The following is a 14,576-nucleotide window of genomic DNA, read 5'->3' as shown; positions in this document are numbered from 1 at the left end:
AGCGCTAAAATGACCTCGAGCTCAAGATTTTGGCGCACAAAAATGCTGCAGAGAATTCTTTTCGTCACTGTATGACATCAGAAGTCGTGTCCAATAAGAGCTTGGGGTGGTGGCTGGGGCCAGGCGCTTGTTCCTCAAATACGAAATTGCCCCTCTTTCTATATTCCTTTCCTTCGCACCTATGCTTGATTTTTCGCCCATCGGTGCAGAAAGACTTAGCAGGTGCAAAACAAGACATCTGTCTACTTTGTCTGTCTGTCTGTTTCTTGTAATGGCAATAGTTATACATATACTGTGGTTTGTGATCATGCAATGAAAATATATTTCGATGATTTGTGACAGTTAATTGTTTTTAAAGTAATCATAAATTAAGTAAATACGCGTTATACAAAATTCAGCATTGTGTATATTTATAAGTTTATTTTTTCTTTTTTAAAAATGGCACAGATTACTGTTAAAGGAAACAGCGATTTGAAATTGGACGAAAAACCTGATGATGATGACGATAAAAATTTATGGTAAGTGTAATATGGAGCGAGAATTGCTGCGATTTATTCAAATTTAGAAGTTTCTTAAGAGACTTCGTTTTTCAGTTTAATGTTAGTTACACATTATGCGACGTGGAAGTGGGCGTCTGCTCCGATAATATATTACCGCGTTGTACAATCGGTGAATATTTGTTCATAATACGTTGAAGTGTGTTGCAAAAGAAGTTGAAATTAATCCCAAGAAAAGCGCTTTACAGATCTATTTGTTTAATTTGTGATGAATAACAACTGGAACTTCATTCGCCCACTGTTATTTAACAAAAGTACGTTTTAGATACAGTTAGATATCATATTCGCGGAGTAGAAAGCTGACATTTTGTCTGTATTCGTACCATAATAAAATTGTATTCTTTTTAATATAGCATAACTTGCTGAGTCTACAACAGTGGGAGAAAAGTTATGCAATTGTAATTGGTGGTACGTATTTTTTTGAAAGGCGTGACAGCTGATGTCCAAATTAAAAAACTTGTTTGAAGAATTGAATAAATAAAATGCAAGTCTCTTTTTTTTTTTTTTTTTTCTTTCACAATGAAACCTTACAGAGTAACTCCTTCATGCATCACTTTTGAAGTGATGAATATTTCTGAGAAAATAAATAAGTATTGATGTTAAACGACCATCGGCACACATGTGACCAAAAAAAGCTTCCTTTTATGAAGACTTTTTGTATCCTGTATGCCTCTGTGTAATTCAACAATTCTTTTCCTATACTATGTTTTTTGTTTTAAAATAAGAATCATTAAAATTTCCAAAATTTTTCTGTATTTTTTATATGCATGCAAATAATAAGTATTTAAAAATATTTCTATAATTTCTTTTTGCCTTAATTGTGACCTATATTTTAAGATATTTAGCATAATACTTGAATAATTGTTATAAAAAACATCTGTTGTATGATTTCTATCAAATGTAATCAACTTAACTTGATGTAACTTTTTAAAGAAAATTAGTTAATTATTAACAAGATTTCAAAATTTTAAGTTTGATTTTTTTTTTTTTTTTTTTTTTGTTTTTTGTTGTGCCCAAAATCACCTTAACGCAAAGAAAAAATAATAAGTCAAAGAATTGCACAAACTCGGTATCCATGTACACATTGACCTATTTTCACTTAAGAAAAATCAGAGAATTGCACAAACTTGGCATTGCGCACTCCCTTTATCCATGTACACATCGATCTATATTCACTTAAAAAGTCAAAGGAACAGCCAACAAAAAATATGTAATCTTAATAAACTACATTTTAAATCAAATAATGGAATAACATAAAAAAGGAAATTCATATTAGCACTATACAAAGGAAATATCCACTCACCTTATTTACAAATTTCCCTGTCTTCTGTCAAACAAAATTCCTTAACAGCATCCAAAAACTTCTCTAAATTATCTGAACTAGAATCTGTATACTGGCGTTGCCACATAAATTAAAAAAAAAATAAGAGTAAAAAATATCCTGCATAGTGCAGGTATCCTTCGTTGTTTGACCATATGCATTTCCTTCCTACAAACAGTACACTGATAATGGCAACTAAGTAAACTCATTTACACACCAGTCAATTACTACTCTTTTCCACTTTCATTCCAAACTGTACAGAAACTTCAAATTAATCTTACCACATTCATCCATTCTTCTGTGTAAACCACAAAACAACCAATGTACTTCTTAACCAACTTAATGTAAGGGCTTGCAGAGTGTGTAAAACGCACACCACAAGCCCTTACAAATCTTTTCCTATCATTCAAAATGTACCGCAGTGACACAACCGATTATGTCATAATAGGATTTCCATAACATTCAACTACTAAGGTTACCATAAATGAAACAACAACTTCATGATAATACAAGAGGCACCCACCCTTAAATCTATTCTAAGTCTTGCTTTCTTGTCCTTGAAACACTAGTAAACTTCATATGAAAAAGGAATGAAAGACATTACAACTGAAACTCTACGTTACTATATAGTTTATAGGAAGAAGTTTTATCTTTTTTCTTGGTATAATTTAATGTTATTCTTTTGTGTGGTTACTTCCATATGTGTTATTATTTTTTTTTATTGCTGTCTACATTTTCTTAGACAGCAATAAAAAATATATTTCAGGGTACCCTTTGGTGAAAATTGTTGATTTTTTTTTTTTTTTTTTTTTTTTTGGTAATGTATTTATTTTATAATTTTTTTGGCTAATCTTTGGAATATGGTAACAGGTAGTTTGGCGACATTTTGGTAAGGCAATAAAGGTTACTAGCTAGGAGTTTAGCAATAATCTGAAAAGTACACAGTTCCAATTACAGATTGTCTCAGAGAAATCAGAGATCATGAGACATGTTATGTGACATTTATGGACGAATCGCAGTTCTTTAATCCAAAAAGGGGGAAATTTGCAAAAATATCTCAAGTACTTCATACCATTTTGTATGTTCAGCTTCATTCCATCTTGTGTGAAACAGTGTTGCTTAATATTTGGATCCCATGGCCCTCTCTAAAGTAAATTCCAAATTTTTATTGCATTTATGTGATCATCTAAAAGAGTTGCTTGAATGGTGTATGAGTGTAGGATGAATTGCAGATAAGTATGAATGTCCAAGATGTGAGAATGAAATGAGATTGTGTGAAAGAAAGGATATTACAGATAAGTTTGAATGGCAGTGCAAGAAATCTGGTGAAAATGGACATTTTGTAAAATGGAGTGTAAGGAAGGGTACCTGGTTTGCTGAAAGTCGTTTGAGTATGGGTGAAATTTTATTAATTTCTTACTACTGGGTGAATCACCTGCCAGTTGACTACTGGATTTCCGATTTAGAAATTAGCAGTAGTACTGCAGCCGATTGGAACTGTTTCTGTAGAGAAGTGTGCGTGGAATTTTGCGAGAATGATATGAGTATGCTTGGTGGTATGGATGTCATTGTTGAAATTGATGAAAGTATGTTTGGCAAACGCAAGTATCAGAGAGGTAGGAGAGTGGAAGGAAAATGGGTGTTTGGTGGGATTGAAAGGGGGAGTAATAAGTGTTTTTTTAAGGTTGTGCCAGATAAAAGTAAAGATTGCTTATTAAGTTTCATTAAGCAGTATATTCTACCTGGTACAATAATAATATCTGATTGCTGGAAATCATATGCCTGTTTGGAGGAGCATCTTGCTGTTAACCATAAGTATCATTTCAAAGATCGTCAAACAGGCGCATATACGAATACGATTGAGGGCACATGGGGTGCTATAAAAAGTGCTATTCCTAAGCATTATGATAAGCAGAATTTTGCTTTTTATTTAGCAGAGCATGTATGGCAGAAAAATTCACAGAAAAAATCATTCAATGATTTTTGTTGAATCCATAAAATAAAGTTTATCCGCGATACAATCAAGATTCTGAAGAAGATTAGGTAAGTTAGTATTTTTAATCATTTGAAGACATTATTTTTATGCATTGTTCTAAATATAAGCAATAAATAAATTAATATGCTAATTTTTGGAAAATTTTTATTAGAAATAAATTTGTTTAAAGTAACTAAGATTTTAAGCTAATTTTTAGTAATTTAATGTATGTGTTTATTTATATTTTAACTAGTGTTTTTAATTTATTTATATTTTAATTAAATGATAGTGATTTTGTGCATTATGTGTTTGTAGAATTTTGGAATACATTTCAGTAGAAGTAAACCTGCATGGAAATAAGTTAAATATTTGACACTAAGTATTTGCAACCATTTTTAATGTTTGCCTTATAAATTTGCAGGTGACTTTTATAATGGATAATTTAGAGGGAAAAGTTCTTGCATATTTTATTTATTTTATATGTGCAAATGTTCATCCTTGGAAAGGGTATATGCAAGCTGAATACAGTCAAAAGTCGTTAATCCGGACTCATCGAGACTTCGGCGATTCAGGATTATCGATTTTTCCGGATTATAGATCATCAGTTTAACTCTGGTAAGATGGCATGCAGAAATTATAAAATTAAAAATATGAAACCGTAATTTCTGAAATAAAGAGCAATTATGAGCTAAAGGGTATCAAAATTTACAAAAAAAAAAAGCTTAATATTTATTTGTTTACTTTATTAAACATTTCTTTCAATATAAGTTGTTTAAGTTGCTTCGTTTTATGTGATAATACTTTCTCTTTAATTCTATAAACAGACATAATTTCTTCTTCAGTTACAAAGTTCGGCTGTTCGAGTCCTATAATTGCTGTGTCGAGAATACCGACTAATTTGTCAATCGAAATTTTTTTGTTTTCAATAACCTCTGTGTCACTTTCTTCACTATCGGAAGCAAATTATAATGACGAGGAATTTGATTTAAATCATATCAAAGATGGAATACATCGAGATGAAATACTACATTTAGTAAGGAATTATAAGCCAAATAAAATGAAAACATCTGCCCTGAAGATAAGGATAATGCTGACAGATCAACTTCCAATTCACTGCCCCCCCACCCCCAAGACCAGCGTGAAATTGATAAATAGATTTCGGAATGGCTAGATAAACAAAGGATTATGCCTTTATCCATTTTTTGCAGCAATTCCACTTTTTCTTAATGGACTTCGAAACATACTTTCGCTTTGTAGATCCTTTACATATTAGTAAATATATATCAGAAATTCTATTTGACATAATAGAAAGTTCAAGCTTACTTTTATTAAATTGTTCTAACAGTCTGCAAAAAATAATAAGCCGGATCCAATTGAGAGATTAAGGAACAATGCAATCTGCAACATCAACTGAATTAGATAATTTTAACTTAGCTTATACCGTCCGTTATACATTAAACGCGCATGCGTAAACGTATTTTGCGCATGCGCACACGCATATTCGCAGCCGTAAAGGTCAGCTCGATGCATGCGCAGAAAGTTTGTAGCTTTGAGGTCCGGATTATGGGTGTCCGAATTAACGACTTTTGACTGTACATAAAAGCTTGCATAGTATACATAATTTTTAGCGATCTGGTAATTTCATATATGTCCTTTCTACCGACTTCAAAGATTCACAAAATTTTCCTGCATTTTCGTGCAAATTTTTCTAATTTATGAGAAAAATTATTTACATGTTTCATATATAAATTTGCTCTGTAAAAATAAATTTCTGTGCACGTTTGTTTCACTACTTTCCGGAAAATTCCAATCGTAATTTTAGCTAATAAGAACTTGGAAACAATTTCGCACCTAAACTTCATCATGATTAAGCAGTTTTGTTCCATAAAAATTCTAGCATAAGTGTAATTAGGCTAGCAGATTGTTGGAAAAAATGTTGAGTAAAAAAAAAAAAAAAACTAGCAGGTTGCTATAGCAAGGTTGGTCACCAACTTTTCACAAAAAAATTGCCAAGTTACCATAATCCGAAGATTCACCATTTTTTCCTTACTACATGATATAGCTCAATAATGACAATTAATAAACAGTTATCAATTTCATTTATAATTTTTTGTAATCAATGGGATCTTGATTATGCCGATCGGTTGCTGGTGAATATTGAGCTGCTGACTCCTTGATCATCACCAACCCCCATTAAAATTTCATCGATCTTCTGGGGGTAAATACCTACCCCATTGGGAACTTCTGCTTTGTATGATTTATATGTATTCCAATTTTCCGTAATACATGATATTGCTTTTCCATTGTGTGAGTTTAAGCTATGTGTTACTTTTGTTTTCTTATGGTTTATCATTTGTGATGACCAAAACTTTTCTTTCTAATGCATTTATTTTGAAGTTTGTACAGGATATTTCAAAATTAATGGCATAAATTTGATAGAACACACTGAAATAGATACTTTTTATTATAATTTAGCACTTTTGTTATAGTTTGACACTGGAAGATGCTTTCTGTTTTCCCACATATGCCATCCTATTGAATGCAGAGATAGAAGATGATGTCCTTATTCTGATACCAGTTCCATTCCATTTCACTAATGGTGGTACATAGACTATAAACCAGACAGTTTAACAGTAAGCATGGCACTTCTGATAATCTACTCATTGAAGATGGAAATTAATTGTGGAGAAGAGAGGGAAAGAAGCAAGATTATTGTGTCTAAACCAAAAGTTAATGTAGTTACAAACAAAATGAAAGTTAATGTAGTTTTGAGAGAATTTCAGGTCTGCTCTGATGAACATCAAAAATATGAAAATCGTGAGTTATAGCCATGCTCAAGCTTGGGAAACAATAAACAAATAAAATGTAAGAAAAATATTAATTCGAAAAGGATAATGACAGCATATACAAAAATCACCTTTTATATCATGCCTCTCAAAAATGCCTTATATCTTGTTGTGAAAGACTGTATTTAGAAAAACAAGGTATTTTTCTGCTTCACTTGAGATCAACCATTCTATGATGAAAAGTATTTGTTTTGGTATGTTCTCTCACCTCTTTAAATTTGTTCCATTAGTTCTGAATTCATTGTGTCATGTATATATATAATGTGTGTATGTATGTATATAAGATTTTGACCTAATTTGCAACAGCCCTAAGGTCCTGATTAATTTACAACAGTCCCTAAGGCCTTGTTTTTAATTGGCTATTTTCCGTTTCTATTCTAAAAATGTAAAATTACTAATAGTAAAATTTTCTGAAGTTTGTGATTTTAAAATTCTTTTTATAATTTCTAATATAACATAAAGGATGCATACACTTTTAACATCAGAACATTTTAAAATAGGTTACATTTTTTTAAATCTATTTTAATTGAATCAAAGATTTTTATTAAATCATTGCTATTGAAGTGATAATACATTTCTTTGTTGATATAACTTCATTCTGAATCTGACATATCTTGCTCTTCTAATGCCTACCTGTATTCTGTTAATATGTATTTGCTGCCTATCTGTATTATCAGTTGAATTATTACAAATATGTAATGTATAGACTTGTAATTATTTAATAATATGTGTGTTTTCTGTATGAATTTATCTGTGCATGTTCGCTTCAATCATGCTCTGCCAAAAATAAATGACTGTCAACCGAACAACTATGACTGCAGTTTCAAATTTATGCATCAGGTTTATCATCATTCTGTCACTCCTGAAAATTTCATCACACGCATATGTAAGATAAAAAGTATGTAAATCAAAATTTAAAAATTTAATAGATAATTTAAACTAGTGGTAAAACTTAAATTCTCCCTCTCTGTTTTAAAATATGTAATAACTTCTCTTGATTGCATCATTTCTAGACCTTTCCTTTTTGTATGGCATGTGCAGTGCTGATGATAATTGTGAACTGAAACTTTTAACTTGAACCAAAACCTTTCTTTTCATTGCTTCCATGTTGCATAACTACGCACTTCAGCTTCACTCTCCGCCCTGCTAGGATGTAATTTTGCCGTCTTGCTTGCTATCGCTATAATATCAAAAATGTAAATGCTCTTGAATAGTGCCAAGTGATTGTGGCCACAAACATCAACTGGAAAATAAAAATGGTATTGAAACCGCCTCGACTGCTAAGTTCTTTAGATATTATCAAGTCAACATATTAGCTTACGATGCAATCAGAACATTTCAATATCGATCGACTATCTATCTTATCTGGGTATTACGCATCAATAGTGTTCTGGTTTTCCTTGCTTTTATTATATCATTTACATATTCCCCATAACCAGTTTTATATTAATAAATTTTATTTTCAGTCAAAGAAAGTTTTCTTTCGTTCATACCCTAAATGAAATGTCAAAATTGAAAACAATGTTTTGAAAGTATTTGTAGCTGTCCTAATTCAGCAATTTTGACTGTCAACTAAATGTCATTATTAAGTAGAAAATTGAGATAAAATAAATCTAATTACTTGTTTAATTTCTTTAACCATTTCGACCCGACTTTATGCATGATTAAAATTTAACCATGAAAAGTAGTTTAATTTAATGCTGACATACTAAAAGAAGTGTAATAAGAGTTTAAAATTTTTAACTTCTCCCTCTTGCTGGAAATCTTCTGTGACAATATGTCCCAATCATATTGTCAACTGGGACTATTTGTCCCAATCGTCTAGGATATTATGATAATAACCTTACACTGCATGTGAATAAATAACAAAGTTAAATGAAATGTACCGAATATTTTTTTCTTACAGTACAAGTTGTGATATGGCATAAAGCTGTCTTTATAAAGTGCAGCCTGACATTTGGCAAAATAGGCCAGGTTTCTTTAGTCATTTATTTATTTCCTAATAGCTTAAAAACATTGCAAACATAAAAACCCATTAAAAAATGGGTTTTATTTATCCTAGGAACAAAGGGGTTAAAGTAGTTAATGTTTATCCTGAATATCTCTGTTTTCTTAGTTTATTTTAGACACGAGTCTTGTATATCAGACTAATTTTTACTATTTTACTAAACTTTAAAATCTGAAACAAGACACAAGTCTTGTTTCAGATTTTAAAGTTTAGTAAATTTAAGCCCATATACATATCCCCCCATCCCAAGTCCATAAAGTGTGATTCTTTAAACACACCTACAGACTTCTGTAGTAACTTACAAAAGTACCTTGTCTGAGCAAACTTCAAAATGAGTTGATCTGCATATGGATATTGTAATTTGGAGTCTTGCATATCTTTTGAACATTATTCTTCAGCTATTATTAAAAAAGCTTTATAAAATGGATTTAATGCTTATGACTTTTAAACATTGATTTGATTCATTTATCTAGATGGTCAGCATGTATTTCCACAATTATCTCTTTTTCAGTTGATTAAACTCACTTTTTGCAAAGTAAGTAAATAATTAGCATTTAGCCTATTTGCCTTTATAACTCTTAAAATGAAGAAATTGTTCTCTAAAAATCGATTTTTTGCATGTCTCTTTTAACCTATTTGGTGTTAACCTGTTAAGTTTCTACCTTTTAACCTGGAAATGTTCCAGAGTTTGGTCTGCTACCCAAAATGTCCTATCCCAAAAGATTTCCATGGTAAGTCACCACTGAAGGAGTTAATGTATTCAGCTGTGAATCTGTTTTGACATTGGATAATATCTCAAAACAGTAGGGAAGCTAGTGTAAATCCATCACAGGGTAATATATTTTAAAATTGATAAAAGATTTTTATGGTCATACTTGAATGATTCTCAGAACAAGAGCTGAATGTTTGGAAGTGGTATCTGTTATCTCACAGAGACACCAATCTTAGCAGCCTAATTAGTTAGTCTTTGAACTGCAAGCTTTTCCCCGCCCCCTCCAGTAGATATTTTTATAGAGTATAATTTGTAAAAGGGTAAGTCTTCTCATAAAGTGGAATTCATAAAGTAATGCCTAATTTTACTTTCAAAAATTTTTTGACATACCATTACCAGATGATCAGATTTTATACTTAAGGACTGAAAGTCTGAAGTGTTGGATCAGAATTTTGGGAGGGTTTGCTGAAGAGACTCATTGCTTTATGTGCTTACTTTTAAATAATTAAATGTTGAAATATGGTCAAAGGAATGTATTCCTTGTAATTTCATGAGAAGAAAGTTGACTAAAACAATTTATCATTTGTTTATGTTGTATGACTATTATTGATTTTTAGCTGTAAAATGCATTTTACTTAAAAATTTAAAGGTATCCTTTCTTTTTCTTCTCTCTCTTTTTTTTTTCTTAAAGATTTACCTTCATCATAGGCTGGGCTTAGGGATATTCTTTCTTATGGAGGATGTATCTGCATAAGCATACTTTTCCTTTGGTTTTAAGAGTCGTTGAACACTGGTAGTTTAGTCAGAGGTTCAAATCGTGCAAACGGGCTGGCTGCATGGGCGTTTTCGGGGTTTTACCTATGTGTAACATGTATACGAGCCAGTTTCCTTTAGAAAGTCCTTCACGAAGGCATCCCTCCTCTTAGGCAGATAGCCCTAGTGTGCTTTGCCATAACTAAATAAACCAAACCAAGCCTTTGGTTTTAAGATCTCAAACTTGATGTTATTAAATGGCATTCAGATTTTTATTGAAGATTTCAAACTTTTATCATTATGTAGGAATTTAAGGAAAATGTCCTCAGAGAGATTCAAAAATTTAATCTGATTGAAGAGTAAGCCATAAATGAAAATTTATTATAGCTGTCCTATTTATCCTTATTTATTTATAGCTGTGAAGGAGGAATTGTGTTAAAAATCATGACATAGCTGAGGTGGCCAAAATTTATTAGTAGGAGCCAGACAAAAATTTGGAAAAATGGAACAGCAGCAACTAGATTTTTATGTTTTAAAAACGGGGAAACAATTATTGAACAGAAAATGTTTAAGTAATTTTACATTTGCACTTTTTATGTAATATTGTTGTTTAATATAAATAATCTTGTTATTCTTTCACTGTAGTTGGGAAAGTAGTTTCATTTGGTGCACATGCACAAACATTTTGGACAATGTACTTAACCTTTTTCTTTTTAAACAGAAAAACTGTCGAACATTTTCATATGGTGTCTAAAAATTTGTTTTTGCCTTAACCCAATATAATTGTCAACTGATTTTTCGTGGGAGTAAACTGAAAAGGAAGTGTTCTTGCAGTGGTGTAGGAAGCTTCAATGCTTTTAACTAGAGTAACATCATGACTTAATAAACAGAATTAGCAATTTTTCTTAAGATGATAAATGAGATGGAAAATAGCATTGTTTGGAAAAAAAAAAAAAAAAAACTGTACTTTCATATATAAAAATTATTTAAAAAAATTGTGAACTAAGCAAGGATTTACATAAAGAATAGTATTGTGTAAAGAAACAGTTGGGTTAAAAAAAAAAAAAAGCAAAAATGAACTTTGCTGGTATTTTTCCATGAAAAATAGTAGTTTCGTTTTCATACACAGCTAACTGAAAAACCAACATGTAAATATATATATAAAAAAAAACCTAAATCATTTAATTAATTTCATAAATGCAAAATTCAGATGTGTATTTAACTAAATGTATTTGTGGTGCCATTCAGTAAGATTGGGGATATGTCTTGCTTTCTTATAAAAGTGATTTGCAATAAAGGGTCTTTTGCCTTGGTATAGAGTCACAAAGATAGTTCATAATTTGAAATTGTATAAAATTATTGTGTGCTGATTTAAAAAGGAAAATTTCAGATTGTTACAAAGGCCTGTGGTTGTGCAAAATGTGTTTAGAGTAGGAATGATAGCTCTAAAAAATAAAACAGTTGTTTGTTATTGTGCATACTGTTTGTTGTTGCTTAACATTTATAATTGCTTATACATTTAAGAGGCAAAAGTTGCACAGTTTGGTTATATCTGATTCGTAACCTCCTAGTGATTTCATTTCTTATGAAATAAAAAAATAAATATTAAACAACTGTTTCTTTGTTTTAGTTTACAAGTTTATTGTTACTTTCTAGATTTGTAAGTGTGTAGGAATAAATGAAATATAAGGCATATTCTTTACTATTAAAATTCACTAATAACTGTGCATAAATTATAATAATATGGTGGCTACTGATGATTTCTAATATTCAATAAATTTTTCTGCTATCAGTGATTGATATCTGATGCTTGAGTTTTATATCGTGCTTTAAAATGCATTGTTATTACAGGTTAGACATTTTGAGCCAAGTTCAAGAAAGTTCACCTACAAAGCTGCCATCATGCAAAGCACTGCTTGTTTTAGGTAATTTAATAATTATAATTTATGTACAATTTGGAAATTTTTATTTGCTTCATTAATATGTGTAGCTCTTTATTGAATATAAATTTTAATTTACATATTATTAATAATCTTATAACTATTTTGATCAAAGAGATAATGATTTTGGTAAACAAATTATTAATTGTTCTAATCAATTAAGTAATCAGCGAAGTTAAAGTATGTTTAGTGTTTTAATATTTACACAATTTTCTTTAAAATTTATTTTTATCTGTTACTGCTCTGTTATTGGGAATGAACTTGATGCCAAATGTTTTCATAAACTTGCCGAAGATGTTACTTGAGATGAAGTCACCAGTGTTTACTTTTAAAATCATTGCAATTGTTTACTTTAAAAAAAAGTAAAATAGTGTTTTTTTAAAAACTGGCAACGAGAATACAAATTCTAAAGGCTGTAACTGTCACTTTTGTTTTTATTATTATTATATTGCCATAAATAAAAAAATTTGGGACTTGGCTAATGATGAAACATCTTCCATATAATTTCTTCAGGAATGCGAATTATTCACTCTGAATGAAAGTTCACGAAAGCCATAAAATGCAGCTCTACTTCAATTTGAGACAAGTACTGAAATAGATATATGAAGATATAATATACTAGGGGAAAAAAAAGATTACATTTTCAAAATTGGTTTGAAGGATTGTGCCTCAGTTTTCTTAAAGGCATTTTGTTTCATTTTTGTTCATGTTTGGAATTATCTTCCATTGAATTTTGTCAATATTGGGTTGATATGACTCATTGCATTTTTATTGACTGGAGCAATTATAGAAGAGAAGTCTGTGGCCGTGCATTAATGTCTATTTAAAATAATGTTATTTAAAATAGGCGGCACAAGTAATGTTGCCAAAGTCTGTTTTTGCGTTGTAAAAACAACATTGTTTGTATCTTTCTGCCCAGGAGGGTTTGAGGCGGGATCTGCCAAGAAACAAAGAATGCTTTTGAATTGCTGTGGCTAACTGCTATGTCAGAACTTATTATTAACTTAAAGTTATTGAAGAAAATGTTACTGATGGCACTATATACTCGGACTGTTGTAAAGGGTAGAAGCACTGGAGTATAAAAAGAGGCCGCATTTGAAATTTTCGTCGTTAACCTTAAATATAATTTTATGGATCCTGATATTGGTTGTTTTACCAAACTATTAAAAGGCTGTTGGGCCGTGCGAAAAGGTGAAATAAACTTTAACGCGACACTCAACGTAACTGGAAAGATTCTTATTTAATTTCGTTTATGTGGCAGAAAAAGCATTACTATTAAAATGGTAATGTTTTCAGACATTTAAAATGAAATCTGCAGTTTCATGCCTTTGCAATTTATTCTTAATTCACTAACCGATTTTTTCCTCCTGATTTCTTTGGCAAATTCTTTAATTTACATTAATTAAGTATTTTTAATTTTACAATTACCTTTTACGTTATTTTTCCATTGGGTTTTCCTTCGACTTAACCCTATCATAAATATTTTGGTGATTATTTATTCGAACTTTTCACCAGATTGTCAGCTTTGGGCAATATCTGAATCTGGTCCCAATAACAGAACAGTACCATTTATCCAGTATAAGAAGATGACAAAAAATCCTGTTGTTCTAAGAATAAAGGTGGTTATTCTCAACTAGATTAAATGGTGCTTTTTGATTATCTACATATTCTTGAAAAGGATTTGAGAGGCAGTGTGCTATGTCACCAAAATATACTAACGACACAGGTACACTGTGACAAAAAAAAGGGGTGGACAGTTCTATATCTCCCGTTCTACTGTGCCGATTGACAAAATTCAAATTGCGTTTTTCATGTCTCCAAAGGGCAACTTAGGATATTTATTAGATTTATATATAGCATTGTTCTAATATAGGTATCTTGACACAAAATTGGACTTTTTCTGAAATGATATACCAATTTTTTTCCTTAAAAGTTTTTAATTTTGGCCAAAATCAGCAGAAGGTCCTCAATTTTAATCATCTGAAATTTCTGTCTCTTTTTAGGACTTCCATTTTGAGTGTGAATTAGCATTTTGGAGGAATATTTTTGGCAATTCACTGACGTATATATATGGTTGTCTTTTGAATGGGTTCATGAGTTATAATTTATTTCTATTTCTAAAATAAATGATGGGATATTCGAGTTTCTAAGCAAGAAGTGAAACGTAAGCATTTCAAAATACATTTTTTCCAATAAAGAGCTCTTAAACAACTTTTCGTTTTTGGGGATGTGAATTCTTTTATTAAACGGTTCTAAATTTGGCGATTTTAAGATCAGTTTTTATAGAAACTTTTTAATTCCGAGATCTGAGAATTTTTCGACGATTTTTTTTAAAGCATCATAACATTGATAAACTTCATTAAAATAATGATAATATATTGAAATTATATTTAAAAAATAACATTAAAATAAAACATTTTTATTTTTCGCTGTCGTATTATTATAAAGTTTCATTTTGGCAACT

General features: G+C 30.6%; 1 protein-coding gene across 2 annotated transcripts in view; it reads left to right on the top strand.

The window, feature by feature from the left end:
- The first annotated feature begins 249 nt into the window (after window positions 1–249).
- Dlic (dynein light intermediate chain) overlaps window positions 250–14,576 on the top strand; it is a 110,994-nt gene continuing 96,667 nt past the window's right edge. The window contains exons 1-2 of one of the 2 annotated variants that reach the window (XM_035358395.2): window positions 250–518; window positions 12,024–12,097. In XM_035358395.2, the coding sequence (XP_035214286.1) occupies window positions 439–518; window positions 12,024–12,097 (154 nt within the window). In that variant the 5' untranslated portion in view covers window positions 250–438. The remainder of the gene's footprint in view (window positions 519–12,023; window positions 12,098–14,576) is intronic. The other variant, XM_035358393.2, reaches the window with a different exon arrangement.

Source organism: Stegodyphus dumicola, chromosome X1 (assembly GCF_044657685.1).
Source record: "Stegodyphus dumicola isolate Sdum_Otavi_A_Nest chromosome X1, ASM4465768v1".
Taxonomy (NCBI): Eukaryota; Metazoa; Arthropoda; class Arachnida; order Araneae; family Eresidae; genus Stegodyphus; species Stegodyphus dumicola.
Note: the sequence above shows the minus strand (reverse complement) of the source record. Positions and strands in the feature narration are given on the sequence as shown.